The 19,432-nt window shown below is 42.4% G+C and overlaps 1 protein-coding gene across 1 annotated transcript in view; it reads left to right on the top strand.

Annotated features, from left to right (window-relative positions):
• Ctnnal1 (catenin alpha like 1) overlaps positions 1-19,024 on the top strand; it is a 57,508-nt gene extending 38,484 nt beyond the window's left edge. The window contains exons 11-19 of the mRNA XM_036177827.1: positions 1,221-1,371; positions 6,432-6,469; positions 12,334-12,384; positions 12,481-12,635; positions 13,539-13,587; positions 15,549-15,605; positions 16,677-16,790; positions 17,383-17,466; positions 17,588-19,024. Of these exons, the coding sequence (XP_036033720.1) occupies positions 1,221-1,371; positions 6,432-6,469; positions 12,334-12,384; positions 12,481-12,635; positions 13,539-13,587; positions 15,549-15,605; positions 16,677-16,790; positions 17,383-17,466; positions 17,588-17,647 (759 nt within the window). The 3' untranslated portion in view covers positions 17,648-19,024. The remainder of the gene's footprint in view (positions 1-1,220; positions 1,372-6,431; positions 6,470-12,333; positions 12,385-12,480; positions 12,636-13,538; positions 13,588-15,548; positions 15,606-16,676; positions 16,791-17,382; positions 17,467-17,587) is intronic.
• The last annotated feature ends 408 nt before the right edge of the window (positions 19,025-19,432 follow it).

Genomic DNA, 19,432 nt, shown 5'->3' with positions numbered 1-19,432 from the left:
ATTGGTTTTTTTGTTTGCTTGTTTGTTTGTTTGTTTTTTACTCATTGGGGTCTGCCACCCAACTCTCAAATAAATATATGGAGATTTATTCTTACTTATGAATGCCTGGTCTTAGCTTGGCTTGTTTCTAGCCAGCTTTTCTAACTTAAATTATCCAGTTTCTCTTTATGTTTTGTCTCTGGGCTTTTTGCCTTTCTTTATGTTTTTCTTTCCTTCCTACTCTGTTGCTGGCTGGGTGGCTGGGTGGCTGGGTGGCTGGGTGGCTGGGTGGCTGGGTGGCTGGCCCCTGGCATCCTCTTCTCTTTTTCTCATTCCTTCCCCTTCTCTCAAGCCTAGATTTCTTCTCCTATTTATTCTCTGCCTGGCAGCTCCACCTATCCCTCTCTTTTGCTTAGCTATTGGACATTTAGCTCTTTATTTGACCAATTAAGTATTTTAGGGAGGCAAAGAAACACAGCTTTACAGAGTTAAATGCAGCATAAAAGAATGCAACACATCTTTGCATCATTAAACAATATTCCACAGCATAAATGAATGTAACACATCTTAAAATAATATTCCACAACAGATATCAGTATGTAACAAGTCACAAAAGTACATTTCAGCTTAACAATTCTTTTTTTTTTTTTTTTTGGTTTTTGGAGACAGGGTTTCTCTGTGTAGTTTTGGTGCCTGTCCTGGATCTTGCTCTGTAGACCAGGCTGGCCTCGAAGTCACAGAGATCTGCCTGGCTCTGCCTCCCAAGTGCTGGGACTACAGGCATGCGCCACCACTGCCCAGTCCAGCTTAATAATTCTTAAGGACATTGATTGTAAAAGAGCAAATCAGGGCCAACTAGGTGGCTCAGTAGGTAAAAGTACCTGCTGACAAGGCTCACGACATCCCCTGGACCCACACAGTGAAAAGACAGAAGCAACCCTACAGGTTCTTCTCTGACCTTCACGTTACACACCACCATGTGCACGCACACATAAGGTTAATACATACAAGATATATAAACAAAACAAAACCAGTGTTTGCTTCACTGGTAGTTGTAGAACGAGATTCTGTTGGATGCAGAATAACTATCTCAAGTTAGGCAGATGACACACTGCACTATTAATGAATGATAACCAGAATCAGCCATGTCAAAAGTCAGCAGTAAAGGCTCAGTCAAGTCCAGCTTGATTCCCAGGGCTGAGATTTTAGAGCTCGCACCCGTGTTTCCGGTGTCCCTTTAGATCATTTCTGCTGCGGAGACATTGACGCTGCATCCGTCTAGCAAAATCGCTAAGGAAAACCTGGACGTGTTTTGTGAGGCGTGGGAGTCTCAGATTAGTGACATGGCAGCGCTGCTCAGAGAGATCAGTGACGTGTTTGAAGGAAGACGAGGTGAGAGACTGCCCACTTGTTGAAATAGTTCAGTCTTACTTGTGTACTGTTCCATATAACTACTCGTGTTTGTTTGTAATGTTCAGCCCTGGATACAAAATTATCTTGTTATATAGTCCAGCTGGGTTATTTTTTTATAAGATGTTTCCCATAGAAATGACAAAAGTATTGTTTTGTTCTTATTTAGGATCTAGTCAATACAATTTATTAGACTACAGTGTAGTAGATAGCTAAATTGGCATTCTAGTTTTCCTACTGAAATCAAGCCAGATTTTTGTTTCTTTTACATTTTTTTCTTTAGTTTTAGTACCAAAGCTCTGTATAATACAGAAGCCCTCTGCTTTAATTCTACTGAATTCATAATGAAATGAATGTAATTATTTGATTTTCAAAATGCCTTCCTTTTGCTTGGGTAGATTCTCTCTCAGTGATGACTACATAAACTTGGGACATTGCCCATGGTGGGCAAGTTCCGTGGTATTTGCACACCATATAAAGCAGCACTGCATGGTGTATGGGAAGGCATCATGTTATTCTTTATGCTAATACTAACTGGTAGTTTCGGTTACTGCCCATCGTCCCATGTCTAATGATTCATGTTTATGTGTCTATCTGTATGTATAGATTTTCCCTATGATGGCTTCCGTTAGCAGTAAAGCATGACTTCTTAAAAATAAAATGTTATTTAAAGTTACAACATCAAATTAAATATTTTCTTGGAGATGAGCACTTAAATGTTTTATGTTAAAAATGAGCACATAGGATAAATGTTGGCTGACTTAAAAGTTAGAGAATTTTATATCACTTGTTCTCTTCCCATGTCCTTGGAAGCAAGCACACCATCAGCTGAGTGTAGAGTGAGTCCAGGTTTCTCTCTTTGTGCTGACCTCTCAACTGAGGGCCTGTGCTGCCTTCTTCTAAGTGTCTGGGATCTCACTTTCTAGGCCACGGTGTTTGACCAACACTGTGGTCTGTCTTTTCTCTTTTATTTGCCTAAAATTTAGAATAACCTTTTCTCCTCTTACGGTGGGTCAAATTTCCAATGGAAATTAGAATGGTAAAAGGAACCTAAAGCAGAGTGACCCCAGGAACCCAGAAACCTCTGTGTCCATAAAATGATAGATGTAGTCATCGAGAGGTCCGCACCTGTACTAGTACAGTCATGCAAACAGCAGCAGCTGCGGTCTAGTGAGGATTCACTGTGCTGGGTCCTTTGGTAAGTGCCAGATGTGCATTTATCACATTTAATCTAAGAGTGACACAAGAGACACACACTATTTCTGGAGTTTACTAATGGTGAAATGGAAGTTTGTAGACGTTATTGTGCCAGTGTCTCACCGTGGGTAAGAATCTGAGAGCGAAGTTCTTACCTGGCCCTTTGAGTTGCCCTTTCTTTGAACATCATCTTGCAACATGTTTTAGATATTTTTCTTCTTCTTTTTTTTTTTTTATTAAAACCATTTTTGTGACTTTGGGTAAGTTCTTTCACCTCAGGTTTCCACCTTAAAACACGAAGTTAGAGTAAATAGAGCAGGCAAATGTATGGTATAAGTGTTACCATTCTTACCCATTTAAAAAAAAATTGCTGAGCTGGGCTTAGTGGCACATGCCTTTAATCCTAGCACTTAGGAGGTAGAGGCAGACAGATCTCTGTGAAATTTGAGGCCAACCTGGCCTACAGAGTGAGTTTCAGGACAGCCAGGGCTACACAGAGATACCTTGCCTTGAAAAACAAAAAAAACAAACAAACAAACAAAAAGTTACTGGTGTATGGGGCTGGAAAGATGGCTCAGCAGTCAAGAGCACTTGTAGCTGAAGTTTTCCTGTGTCGGGACAAATCTCTCCCACTTGCGTCCCCCAAGTATACACACAGAGACTTATATTACTTATAAACTGTATGGCTATGGCAGGCTTCTTGCTATCTGTTCTTATATCTTTTTGTGGGGGTGGTTGAGGATCAAACCCAAGGCCTTGTGCTTGCAAGGCAAGCACTCTACCATTGAGCTAAATCCCCAACCCCCCTGTTCTTATATCTTAAATCAATCCATTTCTATTAATCTATACCTTGCCATGTGGCTCGTGGCTTACTGGTATCTTATATCATGCTTCTCCTTGTGGTGGCTGCCAGTGTCTCCTGACTCAGCCTTCTTCTACCCAGCATTCTCCTCTCTCCTTGTCCTGCCTACACTATCTTTCTGCCTGGCTACTGGCCAATTAGCATTTATTTATCAATCAATCATAGCAACATATATTCACAGCATACAGGACATCCCACAGCAAGCACTGGCTGCTCTTCTCCCTAGAACTGAACGCTAGTTCAGTTTCCAGCACCCACATGATGGCTCACAACCATCTGTATCTCCAGTCCCAGGGGTTCCCACACTTGTCTGACACAGGTGTGGTACACAGGCTACATGAAGCCAAACCACCCCACACAGAAAGTAAATACACATTCTTTTAAGTTGCTGACGGGTGCTGAATTGTTCACACACGTGGCCTTCTTGTCCTCACCCACTATCCACTGTGGACAGGCTAATATTAAAGCAAAATTCTCTACTTGCTTTTGGATGGCACAGTCGCTGTGGTTTCTTTTACTTTTACATTGGATTAGCAAATAAATAAGAACTAAGGGATCACAGGGATTGACTGGGTTGCAAATACTCTAAGGTGGATGGTGATGGTGGCAAACAAACCTTGTGCAAAAGCTCCTTCCAGTGTGCTTAGTTCTCTTGACATTGTAGTCTGCTTCAACTCTTTTGTGTCTGAGAGATACAAGAGCCGTGGAGACGGTGCCTCTGTCAACTCTCTGGGAAAGCAAATGTCAGCATTTCAGGGCTGTGGCAACAATGGAGGATCACAAGGTTAGATAACACAAGGTTACTTACTTCCTAAGCCTGCTGTGCCCAAGTAACCACTGTACCCTCTTTATGGTGTCTCAAGACTGAAGGAGTCAGACTCGAATGCCAGGGCTGTAAATGCTGAGGCTCCAGGAGACCTAAGGTCATCTGCTGGCAGTCTTCTTGCAGTTCACCATTTCATGCCAGAGGCTGGAGGCAAGGCAGGAAAGCAGCTCCTTCCTCCCAAATCCAAGGCCAAAAAATCATTTAAAAAATTCCCCTGTAATTCTGATGCTCTAAAGAACTTATCCAAGTGATCATTGTTTTTCAAGTTCCACTAACTGGCCCTTAATAGCAATCCATCCTGTAGATCGGCCTCAGCCAAAGGAAACAGAAATCAAGCTGCCTGGTAATAAATCAGCCCTGGTGAGCACAAGAAAAAATTTTAAAGGTAAAAATTGTTTTAATAATAGTGTTTTAGTTAATACATTCTTCCCAAAATATTATCATTTCATGGACTGGAGATGTAGCTTACTTGTAGACTGTTTGCCTAGGATGCACAAAGCTGTGGGTTCAATCCCCAAGCTTTGCATACACTGGATGTGAGACGTCTGCTTGTAAATCCCAGTGCTCCGGAGATGGAGGCAGGACAGTCAGAGAAGCTCAAGGTCATCCTTGGCTGCATAGTGAGTTGGAGGTCAGCTGAGCTACATGAGACTTTGTTTTAAAAAGAGTAAAGTTAGCCTGTCTGTGGGGGCACAGGCCTTTAATCCCAGCACTGGGGAGTCAGAGGCTGGCAGATCTCTTGAATTCGAGGCTAGCCTGGTCTACAGATTGAGTTCCAGAACAGCCAGAGCTACAAAGAGAAACCCTGTCTCAAAACAAAACAAAAAACCAAAACAACAACAAAAGAACTAGGAAGTGTAGAAATTTTGACTGGGCAGTTGGGGTGCACACCTTTAATCCCAGCACTTGGGAGGCAGAGACAGGTTGGTTTCTGTGAGTTCGAAGCCAGCCTGGTCTACAGAGTGAGTTTAGGATAGTCAGGGCTACAGAGAAACCCTGTCTTGAAAAACCACACACACACACACACACACATACAAAATATATATATATATATATAATTTCAGTCTAAAGTCAGTATTATATATAGCTGACTATACCTCATTTTTCCTTGAAAAGAAGAGGTCTGTGAGCCAGACTGGGCTGCTGACACAACTTAGCAGATAATGATACTTGCCACTAAGCCTGATGACCAAGCAGAAGAAGGGAACTGATTCCCACAGGTTGTCCTCTGACCTCCGCATGCACATGCACATGCACATCCACATGCATGTACACTCACACTAGCAGGTAAATGTTTAAAACAAGAGGAAAAAGAAGCCATTACCAGCCCAGCTTCGGGTTAGTTGTATAGCTGGGGTTTGTTTTCGAAAGGCTTTGGGTTTAATCCCCAGCACCACAAGGAAGAACAATAAAGCAAAACCAACAACCAAAAACCTCAGAGGCAGGCCGATCTCTTGAATTCGAGGCTAGCCTGGTCTACAGAGTGAGATCTAGGACAGCCAGGACTACACAGAGAACCCTGTCACAAACAAACAAACAAACAAACAAACAAACAAGCAAACCAACAAACCCAAGAACAAATCATGTATTGTAAACTGGTCTGCAAGCCAGCAGAATGGCAGACAGGCAGGGGTGGAATGGACGTTGTAGATTGCCCTCCTTTTCTGTTACTACTTTATGCTGTGCGTCATTTCACGGCCCCCAGACCTATGTGCTTTGTTTCATTCTCCTGTCTTGTTCACTGGGGTTGTCCTGTCCCTGAGTGAGCGTAGCTGGAGATGATGTGATTTGGTATGTGGAGGAAGGGAAAAGCACAGATACTGGTCCTGATGAGAGGATTCTGGTTTTGAGAGCACCAAGCTGGGGGAAGGATCACTCTGAGTCAGTCTACCAGGAAATGGAAGTCAATCCCAATGACACATTCTGCTTTTCCTTTTCCTTTGCTTGGGTGAGCTCTGGCATTGGAGGTACCTTAGAGATGCTGGAGTTGACAGTCTTCATGTTTGCAAGCCATGCTGTCATATCTGAATCCATATAAACGACAGTCTAGATTATCGCAACCAATGTCTCATTTTTGTTTGCTATTTTAAAAGCCAAATGTGAATACTAAAACTGTATCAGTAGAAAAAGCTCTTAAGTGATGTATGTTATTTGTAGGAGAGAAGTACGACCATCTTTCGCTTCCAAAGCCCATGGTAAGTACAGAAGCCCTGCACGCTTCAAAGGACGTCTTCAGAATTTCAAGTGTGCTCTCTTTGCTTATTGCTACCCCCTCCCTCAGCAGCAGGGGAGAGTTAGGAGAGTCAGTGTCCACTCTCAGTTACTACTCTGGCCAGCAGCCTACACGTGGCCTGTGCTCTTAATATTTGTATTCGGCGTTGGGAGTTGAGAGAATAGTGGAATGTGTAAAGGCTTTCTTTTCATATCTTTGGTTTAGTTTGCAAAGTCTTGTATATGAAGACATTCATTGCTAGACTTGGTACTGCATGCCTTTATTCCCAGAATTTGGGAGGCAGAGGCAGGCAGATGTCTGTGAGTTAGAGGACAGCCTAGTAAAAATACTGAATTCCTGGGCTAGATAGTTGAGACTTTGTCTCAAAAAAAAAAAAAAATGTTTTTATTAATGTTTCTACATAGGCAAAAACATGCCATGAAAAAGAAAATAAAGAGTAATAAAATTAGCTGTACACTGGTCCTACGATCCCTTTTAGGAATTAACATTTCTATCTTTTGACTGATAGCCTTTTAATATCATGTTATCTATGTAACATTTTGGTGAACTCAGTGATTCATTTGTAAATAACATTATGGCATTTATAATTGTGAATATGATGCTGGATATTTAGAAAACAGAGACTTTAGAAAAATATCAGTTATCATAAGAACTAGTCTTTTAAAACAGTCAAATGCCCTGATAGACAAACTTCAGAATTGGGGGAGCCACAAATAAAACCAGACTGAAGAAGTAGCCCCAAGAGAGAAGAAATCACGGTGGCAGATGAGAAAGTGAAAGCCTTATGACTACACCCAGCATGAAGTTAAAACCATGTCCCAGTCACAAAGAAAGGAGGACTCTGGCATCTCATATATAGAGCAGACCACCACAGTCAAATGGATTGGTCATCAAATGCTCCTTGATCAGTTCCTGTTGGCCAGGTGTCCCACTGGGTGGAAAAGGTGCTGATGATGAGCCACACGGGCGAGGAGTTGAAACGTCCTGTTCGCTGTGTAGTTCTGTTGCCTAGAACTGTCTGGCCCAAATTTGATAATCACAAAATAAATTGGGTGAATCATTACATCAATGAAAAAGACAGGATGGTCTTTCAGACACATACCTAATTAAAAATTTAGGTAACAGCCGGACGGTGGTGGCGCATGCCTTTAATCCCAGCACTCGGGAGGCAGAGCCAGGAGGATCTTTGTGAGTTCGAGGCCAGCCTGGGCTACCAAATGAGTTTGAGTTCCAGGAAAGGCACAAAGCTACACAGGGAAACCTTGTCTTAAAAATACCAAAAAAAAAAAGGGGTTTGGGATTTAGCTCATTGTTAGAGCGCTTGCAAGGCCCTGGGTTCGGTCCTCAGCTCTGGAAAAAAAAAAAAAAAAAAAATTAGGTAGCTATGTAAAGAAAAAGAAATTTGTGAAGTGGATTTCATATCATATTTTATTCCCAGTATCATTTTGCTACTCAACATGGAACCGTGGAAAACTTTTTTAGTCTCTTTGTCATCTTAAATCTTCCAAATCTGGGGTGTATTTTACACATATAACACATCGTAATTCAGACTGGCCTTACTGTGGCTAACAGCTGCTATATTAGATAGTACATAGTTAATCTTATATAAAAAGAAAATGAAGAGAGGAGAGAATTTATTAATTATTATTAATAGTAACAGTGGTGATGAGCACATGGTATCAGAAGACAGTATGGACAGTAACAAGATAGGTAATGTCTGGGGAGATAGTGATAGCAGTGGGCATGACTGATGTAGAACAAATGACAAGCCAAATCCTCATTCTCAGGACAAGGACTGCTGAGACCCATGCAGGGTGGCTCACAACCCCCTGGAACTGAAACCTAACAGTATCAGACACCCTTTTCTGGACACTGTGGGCACTTGCACACACACATATATGTGTACACAGATATGCACACATACACACACTATGGGTATGTGCTGAAATACTTTTGTAAACTGAATAGACGTAGAAGAAAAACAAAAATCTGCAATATCATTTTGTGAATTTTTGGGAAACAGTTTTCTGTGTCTTAATTTATCATCAACACAGTTTGGAAGTAAAAGTTTTATCTAATTTTCCTATTTTAATTGCCTTGACTCCAATAGATGACAGTAGTTAATATCCTGCTGTATTTAATCAAATGAAGATGTGTTGATTGTCTTAAGTGCTGTAAGTTGGGAAATGCACACCTGAAGCTGTAGCACTATGGTCTCTCTCTTTTTTTTTTTTTTAGCTGAGGATCGAACCCAGGGCCTTGTGCTTGCTAGGCGAGCACTCTACCACTAAGCTAAATCCCCAGCCCAGCTGTAGCTCTTGGAAGCCTGGGCTGTAAGACAGGTTCCCCAAATAAGACAAAACAAACCAACAAAGGACAAAAGCAGCAACAACAAAACAGGAGAAGAGAGAAGTCACACTGTAGCTCACTGAGAAAGCACTTGCCTCCCATGCGCAGGCCCGGGCTCCATCCCCAGTGCCTTCTGTGGGAAAGACAGCAAAGACATCAGACCCTAATTGGTTGAACGAATGGGAGGACGATTTCATTGAACTTAGTGGGGTCCCCCCAATCTTTAGTAACATCATTTCAAAGTATGAACCATTTTCTTAGTTGAATGTAGCACAGCTAACTATATATATACATATATATTTATAAAATTTTAGCTCCTTTTTAAGAGAGCAAATATAGTCTTGTGCTGTTTATACTTGGAAATCTTCAGCTTTATATAACAAACTGCATTTCCCAATAGTGTCCACTAGGTGGCAGGTTTGATCACTCTTTTATTTGTTCATTCTTTATACATTTATTTATTTTTCTAGGCAGGTGCCATGGTGGGTATGTGCAGGGCAGAGACAGTGTGAAGGAGTCATTCTCTCCTTCTACTATGTGGGTCCTGGGTACAGACTTAGGTTGTCAGGCCAGGCAGCAAGCAAGGGCTTCTGCCCACTGAGCTATGATGCCAGCCCCATGGCCACATTTTAAAGATGGTTTGTTTACCTTTTCTGCAATTCCCCTTAACATTTATTAAATACTTTTGCAATTAAATTTGTGAAAACAAAAGTCATGTAACACAGCTAGTTTATATGTAAAAGATAAGGAGGAAAGTCTATATAAAACCTAAAGCATTGGGAGGGTGCTGAGTTTTCTTCACTTATTGCTTTGTGGTCTATTAGACCAAAGAAGAAACTAAAGACCAAGTGACATCCAGGAGGAGTCAGTTTAGTTCTCATGAGCATGGGCTTGCGCGCGCGTGCGTGCGTGCGTGCGTGCGTGCGTGCGTGTGTGTGTGTGTGTGTGTGTGTGTAGCAGCAGTTTCTCTCTACACACTTACCCTGTCTTCCTATGCTCCGGTCATCACTAGGAAATATCACTAGGAAACATCAGAAAGCTTGTGTTCAGAAGTAAGGAAGGTACTGACCTACTTGCTCATGTGTGTGCATGTGTGTGTGTGTGTGTGTGTGTGTGTGTATATACATATGTGCATGTGTTTGTGTATGTCTTGCTTGTGTGTGTGTGTACATCTTGTTTGTGTGTATGTGTATATATTTACATAAAGCAGGAAGCTGTCATTTCACAGTGGAACATGCTCTGGAAAATTAGTCATAGGTTATTTTATTGTGAGAACATTCCAAAGAGTACCCGGCATAACCCAAGGTGGCTATGGCCTTGCTAATAGTTTTTTTCAGACAAGGGATCATTTGTCACAGGCTGGCCTTGGATTCACTATGTAGCAGACGATGTTCTTGGATGTCTTAAATTCACTTTTTTAGAGATTTATTTTATGTATATGAATCTTTTGCCTGCATGTATGAATGTGCATCATGTGTGTGCCTGGTGTTCATAGAGGCCGTAAGAGGGCATTGGATCCCTGGAACTGGAGCTGCCATTGGGGTTCTGAGAACTGCCCCAGGTCCTCTACAGGGGCAGCAAGTGCTCTTAGCCACTGAACCATCTCTTCAGTGCCTAGACGGCATAATTTTATGGGGCCACCATTGTAAATTTGGCCTGTTGCTGATGAAAATGTTGTTAGGTGGCATATGACTCTCTCCCTGTCTTTTCCCGCCCTCCTTGTCTCAAACATGTGCAGACATGCATGTGCAGATGGACCCTAACTTATACATGTTTGCTTCACATAAGTTGAGCAAAAATTAGACTTTGAATTTTGATCTCTTCTCAAGCTTACCCTCAATACTATGATCCTCTGTCATGATACTGGGCAGTGTCAGTGAGGGGCAGCTTTCTGGAGGGATGTGAGGCTGAACAGAATCAGCTGACGCTCTACACTGTACTGCGCTGATAGGTTAGCTTTCTAGATGCATTTCTTTGTGGGGACCCCGTGGGGAATTGAACCTAGAGTCTTACAGACAGAGTAAGGAAGTGTTCTAACTGTATTAAATGCATTTTTCATTTAATACATTTTCAATTTAGGATGGGTTTACCATTATGTATCTCATTATTAAATTGAGAGGTACCAGTATATGTACTTGAAAAGTTTGGTGATTGACCGCTGGGGAGATAATGGCTTAGTGGTTAAGCACAGTGGCTAGTGTTAGATACTCCAGCTCCATGGGATCTGTGCCTTCTCCTGGCTTCCAGTGGCACCTGGCATGTACATGGTGCACAGACATTCATGCAAGCAGAACAGCTATACACATAAAGTTTAAAAAAATTAAGTTTTGAACCTTTTTTTAACCTAGACAGGCACATGAATGTTTATTTGACTGTAATTCATATCTTGCATATACATATGTAAATACATCGTAAGTGTGTGTGTGTGTGTGTGTGTGTGTGTGTGTGTGTGTGTGTGAGAGAGAGAGAGAGAGAGAGAGAGAGAGAGAGAGAGAGAGAGAGAGAGAGAGAGAGAGAGAGAGAGAGAGAGATATTTGGATATGTGCTCTCATTGGACCAATGGCTTTCTCCAGCTGTTGGCCACTCTGCCTCTCCTGGCCTATCCTGTCCTGCAACTCTTGCTCTAAGTATGGGAGCTCCTAACATGTTTCAGAGTAGGAGAAATTCTCACTGTTGGCTGTCATCTTCAAGGAACTTTTGAATATATATTCCAAAGAAAAATTGTTATAGTTAGTGGTAGGGCATATTGTGGTTCTCTGTTCTTGATGTTGACTGGTATGCATCTCTGAACTAGCCTGGTGACCTAACTATGATAGGTTTCTCCCCTTTTAGAGGAAATGCACTGAGTTCTCAATAGTCAGGTGAAAACAAACATGTTCTTTCTGAAATAGGAGACCACTGAGCACTGGTTCACATTACATCCTAAATCAAAGTGTAATGTCCACACCCTGGGCTTCAGGGTCAGCAACTGTGGTGGCTTTGAAACTAGGGTGTTGGAATTCAGAGAGTGGGAGGCATTAGGTTAGAGAGTCTGGACCAGTAGGAAAGTGCTTATCAAACCTTTAGTGATTAATTTTAATAGACAGTTCACCAGAATCATTCAAATGTTACAATATTCTTATTATAGCAGGGAAGCCAGGGAGCTTTGGGGCGCATTATCAGTGGATTCTGAGAATATGTTAGGTGTTGTCTCGAGGCCCCTAAAGACCTTGTGCAAAGAGGAGGGCAGCTTGAAACCCAGAAAACAGACTGCGGACCTGAGCCTCGCTTGCCTTTGTGCCCCTGGCCCTGAATTCCAAACTGGTGACTTGCTCTGTGCAGAAGCCACCTAGTAGAACATTTACAAGTATAGTTAACTGCAATTTAACTACCTGCTGGGTGTGGTAAAGTTAGGATCCGTCACAAGTTCCTATGTTTTCTATTACTGCATCTTTCTCACAATTAAATGCTAAGATCTCCTAATCTTTATTGTCACAGAAGAATAACACAAACCTGAAATCCTTAAAGCCTGACAAGCCTGATTCAGAGGTAAGCTCTTTGGTTGTGTAGCAGTCTTACATCAGTAACAACAGAGTTGTGAAATCTCCCTTCCAAGGACAGACCTGTGATTGAATGTGTTTGTAGGAGCAGGCCAAGATAGCAAAGCTGGGGCTGAAGCTTGCTTTGCTCACCTCCGATGCGGACTGTGAACTTGAGAAGTGGGAGGATCAGGAGAATGAGATCGTTCGACACGGCCGGAGCATGTCCAGGATGGCCTACTCTCTGTATTTGTTTACTAGGTAATGCAGTGACATTTTGATTTGTTTTCATAGTTGCTTATTAAGGAAGTTCTGAGACAGGATCTCACACTACAGCCCAGGCTGGCCTGGAACTTGCAGTAATCTTCTGTCTCAGGCTCCTGAGTACTGGGATTATAGGCATGAACCATGAATAAATCAATCTTTGAAAAGGTGAGAAAAGACAACTTCATGGAGGGAGAGAGGCTAGCTGAAGCTCTGTGGGCTGGGATATATGGTTTGAGGACAGAAATCGTAAGGTTCAGGAAAACAGAATTCCTATGGTATGTGAATATATAATGCCTTATTCACTTAGGCATGTCTTCACAATATAAAAGTACAGTCGTAGCTACTGGAGTGTGCATCCTCTGATTTGTGCCTAGACCATCCCCCTCTCCTGCATTCTGTTGGAATTTACCTCTCATTTTTTCAGAATTCTTAATTCTTGGTAGCTTTTAAACTCCTGAATAAAACTGGTCAACACAAATTGTATTATGATTACTTTCTACATTTAGAACTAGAATTTTCTATATGCTTATTGAAGCTGCCACTGAGTTCCTGCCAGGGCTGAAATTAGAATTGAGGACTTCCTGACTTTGGGTCTGTTCTTTTGGTTGCATAAGAAATGCATTTCGGTTGATCTTATCTATTTACTCATGAAGCAAAATGAAAAGGACAAAGAGTTCTCGTTAACGGCCAGTTTCAGCTTTCTTTGCATTGTGAAATTAACATATATAATTTTAACAGGAAGTTGTTTTAAGAATAAAGTCACAATATCATCAGTGTGTTCATGTTATTCTTTAAAAATTTGAGTTCTGATAATGTACAGAATGCTCTAAAACATAAGAGTTGCATAAACTAATGTGCAGGTAATATTTATCTTCTTACTAACTCCCTCTGTTTTAGAGGAGAGGGACCACTGAAAACATCGCAGGACTTCATTCACTTCCTGGAGGTATGCTTTATTTTCCCAAGTACTCAGAGTGACAAGATCATGCAGGACAAAAGAGGAAGTGAGGGGTGGTTGGAAAGCCTTCTCTGAGGCACCCATCGAGTAGGCGTTACTGAAGGGAGAAGAGATGGAAGGGGATGTGGGGCAAGAGTCTCTCCGAGGCAGAACTCCTGCAATGACCAGGGTACTAGACGGACCTGAAAGTCAGGAGGCCATGCAGGCGAAGTGCGAGCCACAGTGAAGTGGCTGGCAGGCACCTCTGCAGAACCTTAATGTCCCTTTGTTTGCAAGTGTGCTGCTGGTGAGCCCCTCAGGGCTGGGAAGCAGTGGTACGATATAACGTGGTCCTCTAAAAGGGTTGTGACTCACCCAGTGCAGTAAATGGTAGTGACACTGAGGAGGGCAACACCAAGGAGAAGAGCAGGTTTTGAGGGTGGAAATCAAGGATCTTGTTGGATGCAAAGGCTAGTGTCAGATTGGACAGTTGGGGATTCTTGGCTTTAATGTGCTTTAATGAACGTGACATTCAGTCAGACAGACACAGCAGAGAAGCTGTGAGAATGTGGAATGAGGAGGGATGTGGGGAAGTGAGTCATTCAGTGCCACCTGCAGCTAAGAGAAAGCCTGCTGGTTCCCCTTCAGGGCTAGAGAAATGCCAAGGGCTTCTGCACCGAGAAATCTGTTAGCCAGCAATGGCAAGGTAGTAAGCTGGTGACTAGAAGTCAAAGTTCACCCTTTCTTCTTCCATAGTCTTGATCTAGCTTACCACGAGGACCATTTTTCTTTCTAAATCATTCTGATATTTGCCTTGTTACTGTTCCCAGGTACACGTGTCTTCATCCCTTACTGCTGTGGCAGCATTTTAAAAAGATTTATTGTGCTTGTTATTATTAGTGTGTGTGCGTGTGCACGGATGAATGTGTGTGAATGCCACTGTGCAGGTGTCCCCAGAAGCCAGAAGAGGGTGACAGATTCCCTGGAGCTGGAGTTACAGGTGGTTGGGGTTGCTTGGTGCTGGAACTGAATTTGGGTCCTCTGAGAGACAGAGTAGCAGGCGCCTTTGCCAGCTGAGCCATGGCTGCAGCCCGAGGTGGACTTTTAAAGGGAAATATGGCTTCTGCATTTTAATGTGTCCTGACTGTTCCGAGAACTTGTCTGGCCCAGATCTTCACTCCTCTTCATAGTCCTGTTATCTTCATTGTAAAATGCAAGGTGAACAGACAAAATCTGAAAATTACAACCAAATGTAACAGTCTGGATTGGTCCTCCAGCCGGTGTGGAATGTCTGGAAGTAACTTTGGTCACGGATGGGTGGAAGTAGCAGAATTCTAACTTGTCCTCATTCTCTGGGATGACTCGTGACTCTTATACTTGAGGATTCAAAAAAAGAATGTCTTACTTATTTTTTGACAGTTTTATACATGTATAGAACGATCTTGACCTTATTCTTCCCCTGCATTCCTTCCTCTTACCCCTTCCCCCTCCACTCGATTTTTCTTCTTCCCAGGTCATGCCCTTCCCACTTCCATGTCTTTTTTTTTAATACCCCACTGTTTAGTTGGGGTTGCCTGCATGTGTCCAGGTGTGAGGTTATTTACTGAATCATGTGGCTACACCCTGATGAAAAATGACTCCCCTGTGTAATTGGAGAGCTTAGGAAATGAGCCAGAGATCCCTTCAGAAAGGAACAGAGAATCTGTGTGGCTGTGGGTCCCAGGTCTGTATGGCCCTGCAGAATAATGGATGTCCCTAGGTACAAAAGCCCCTCTCTGGGGATTTTGTCTTTGGTCTGGGACAATTTCTGATTCCAGCTCTTCCTGTGGTACAGTGAAAAATGTTAGGAGCTCTGGGGCTGATTCTTAATGTCTGAGTTATTTTTTAACTATGTGAAATAGTTGAGAATTCATTTACCAACCATCCAGAAGATACTGATCTTGAACAGTACTGTTTTCCTTCTCTACCAGGTTTTTGCTGCAGAGGGATTAAAGCTTACTTCAAATGTACAGTCATTTTCCAAACAGGTAATCATTGTCTGCCTGACTTCACATACCCACTTCACACACTGGAAACACATTACTAACACATAAAGGTACATGAGATAGGCGAGATACAAATTCAGAGAACATTCGCTTGTTATCCTGTTTTTGTTACATTGTGGACATTTTTGTGTGGTTATATGGAGCATGAATCTTAAAAGGTCTTATTAAAAACAAACCCAGGGCCAGGTATTGGGGTGAATGCTGGAAGATCAGAGACAGAACAAGCCACAGCTAACCTCACCTGGCCAACTTCTCAGCCGATCCTGTTTCCTCAAACTGGAAGCCTCTTTGTCCTCATCTGAATGGATCTCAGCTGAACTGCTGCTCAAAAGCCTAAAAGTTTAACCAGTTCTATTTCCTGGTTTTCACGCCTTATATACCTTTCTGCTTTCTGCCATTACTTCCTAGGATTAAAGGCGTGAGTCACCATGCCTGGCTGTTTCCAGTGTGGCTTTGTACTCAGATCCGGATGGATTTCTGCCTCCAAAGTGATAGGATTAAAGGCATGTGTGCCACCATTTTCCGGCCTCTATGTCTATCTAGTGGCTGTTCTGTCCTCTGACCCCAGATAAGTTTATTAGGGTGCACAATATATTGGGGGACACTACATCACCACAGTTATAAATATTCCCAAGGGGATGGATCTAACCCAGAGGAAGACCTTGTCTAGTGTGCACAAAGTCCTGGGTTCTGTCTGCAGCACCACAAAAGATAAAGAATAACAAATATTCATGGTTTGTGGAAATTGTACATTATTAACAAACAAACACTGTTTCATGATATTGTTAGTGACATCACATGGGATTTGAGTTATTTCTTATATTTAAAAAACCAAGCACAAAGGAAAGAAAAGAGATACAGGCTAGGTGTGGTGTAACACTCAGGAGACCAAGCCAGGGGTGGTCTCTATGTGTTTCGGGCCAGCCTGGTCTACACCATGAGTACCAGGTCAGTCAGGGCTCCATGTGAGTAGCTGTCTAAAAGGAAAAACAAACAAAGTCTACAAGATGGAGTTTTGTTGGGGTTGCACTAACTTGCTAAATTACATTTCAGCTGAAAGATGATGACAAACTCACGCTTCTCCTGGAAATAAACAAGCTAATTCCTCTGTGCCACCAGCTTCAGACAGTAACTAAGACGTCTTTGCAGAACCAAGTGTTCCTAAAGGTAAAGCAGAGGGTGGGTTATTTGGGGGACACTTGAGAACATTTCACAGCTCTCTATCAGTAGCCCCAGCCCTTTGTGCTAACGTGCACAGCAAGTGTCTCACACTTGTCTGAAAGCAGCTGCTCTCTGCCCAACCTCAGAGAGCAGCAGGTCACCAAAGTTAGACTTGAGGTGCAGCCTAGTCCCTAGCATGGAGCAGTGGCCCCCGCGTGCTTCTCTTGTCCTTACCTCTCTATGGCCTAAGTGCCTTGGAGTTGAGGCTCCTGAAATATACCTGAGGAGTGTGGGTGGGGTGTAAAGAATTGCCAGGTGGGGTGCACTGTAGTGTGTGGAGTGTTTTAGAAGCTCGTGCGCAGCCTGCAGGAGAACAGTTGCTGTCCCACCCTCCTCCCTGGGGTTCCATGAAACTGGCATGAGACCAGCAGTCAGTGCTCCCCGTATTCTGGAGTCTCAGTCACCTTGGGTATACTGATCTATGCCTTTGATGATCTCTTAGCTTTCCATGATGGAGAAACTTCACCACTATAAAACCAAGTAGATGATGTTTTTGAAGTACTGCTTTTAGGATGACACACATGCTTTGTCACCATAGGTTGACAAGTGTATTACAAAGATAAGGTCCATGATGGCTCTTGTGGTCCAGCTCCTGTCACTGTGCTATAAGCTACTGAAGAAGGTGAGCTGGTTTTTCTGTATTCAACTTTTTTTCTTAACGGAAAACAAGTGTGTGCACCAGTCACTTTGAAGTTGGTTTTTGGAGCACAGCACAAGCTAATTGTCTCACCTCTTTCCTCCAGGTGGAAAATAACAAGTGGGTCTCAGCGGCGAATAAAGATACCATGGATGGTAAGACTTGAGCAGCCTGCAGCTCAGCTCTGGAGTATCATGTGGCACAGCTGACCTTTCTAAAAAGCAAATGATCCTTTGTAATTTCAGAAATTCATCTGTTTTTTTAAAAAGAGAATGCTGAAATCTTTCTTCTGATCTTCAGATTAGGAAGCTTAACGGAGGCATTGCTGTGGCCATTGCTAAGATTCTAATGGCAGTGCAGTTTTAAAGTAGACACTGTTCAGGATGTTCTTCAGCACACACCAAATATCCCAGCTGTCTCAATGACAGCTGAATCCCAAAGACGCAATCATGAGTGCATACTCCCCTTTGGTATCCTTAACTGTTTTATTCAAGCTGATTATCTACAACACTAATTTCAGCAGAAAATACAGTGACCTGGTTGAATGTAGAGTTTTTCTTAGACCTGTGAACTCTTCTTCAGTTCTTATTGAAGCAGGGTAAGGGTCCCTCAGATACCTGGTCACATCCCTGCTAGCACTGTTGCTTCTAACAAGCATTTCACTGGGTGAGGTTATTAGGCCACATCTGTCCCTACCCTGCTTCAGAAAGGAAGACAACAGAAGTCACTCCAGAGAACCGTGGAGCAACATCAGAAAAGGAAATGGCTTTTTATTCTAGCTGTAGTTATGTATAGCCGACCGCATAGTCCTGGATAGTAGATGGAATCCTAAGTATTTTTTACTGGTTTTAAAATAGTTTTGAACTACCTTCTCAGTATTGATGGAATGGCTGGGGCACAAGACAGAACATTAGAACCAAGAGGCTGTTTCAATTCCAGATACCTGTGCACTGTGTCTTATGCATATGGCATTGGAATGCTCATTTTTAGAGGTTTTAACTCTAGGGTTTAAACTTTTTCTTGGGCTAGGGAATTGACTCTGCTAGTAACCTGTTTGCCTTATAAGCTGTGTTGTAAAGCAAGGACAAGCTCACCTAGGAGATCACTCAGCTGATCTGCTGTATTTGCGGGTATCAGAACAGGGCTGAGGGAGGGAGATGCACAGCAAACCAGCACGTGCTGCACAGAACTCTCATCTCTTTAGCTACCACCAGAGAAGGTAACACAACCAGTTTCTCAGACACAGTGGAACAGTGTTGCAGACTGCTGTTAAGGGGGATGAATGGAATGGTCTCCTGTGAAACAGTCAGGATTGTTACCAACTCAGTGAAGGTTCTGTGACTTCTTCAACTGAGAAGAAGGATGCTGACTTCACTGGATTCTCAGTGTAAATATTTTAGTAATAAAGCGGATCCCTCGATAAATCTGTTAAGGACCATTGGGTATGTGGTAACAATGACATTATTTTGTTAACAAAATAGGGATTATTAACTAGTATTAAACATGTGATCATGTACACTTCAATAAAAATTATGTTCAGTAACTGAATTTGTACCAACTAGTTTAATTTTGATCCATTAACCAAACTGGGGTGGGGCAAACTGATCAGTAATAAAATTGAAAGTGCCCTTGCAACCTGCAGTATTTTATGTGTCTGTATTTTAAAGTTCTTCTAGCATGGTTTTTCGTCTGTGAAACAAAACATCCTTTTAACTTGTAACAAAATTAGTGAAGAAAGATACAACCTGTGAAACAGATACAGACTCACAGCGTGAGTCTCAGAATCCTTCTGCCAATCAGAGTCAGGATCTATTGCTGTGTGCTTAATTTACATCCCATCATGGTCCAGTAGATAGTAACTCACAACCTTTGTCAAGTCTGATGGTGTAACTAAGGGATAGTCATGCTGACACTCAGGTTATAGGAGGTTTGTCTTATGAATTCCATATAT

Source organism: Onychomys torridus, chromosome 2 (assembly GCF_903995425.1).
Source record: "Onychomys torridus chromosome 2, mOncTor1.1, whole genome shotgun sequence".
NCBI classification, from domain to species: domain Eukaryota; kingdom Metazoa; phylum Chordata; class Mammalia; order Rodentia; family Cricetidae; genus Onychomys; species Onychomys torridus.
Note: the sequence above shows the minus strand (reverse complement) of the source record. Positions and strands in the feature narration are given on the sequence as shown.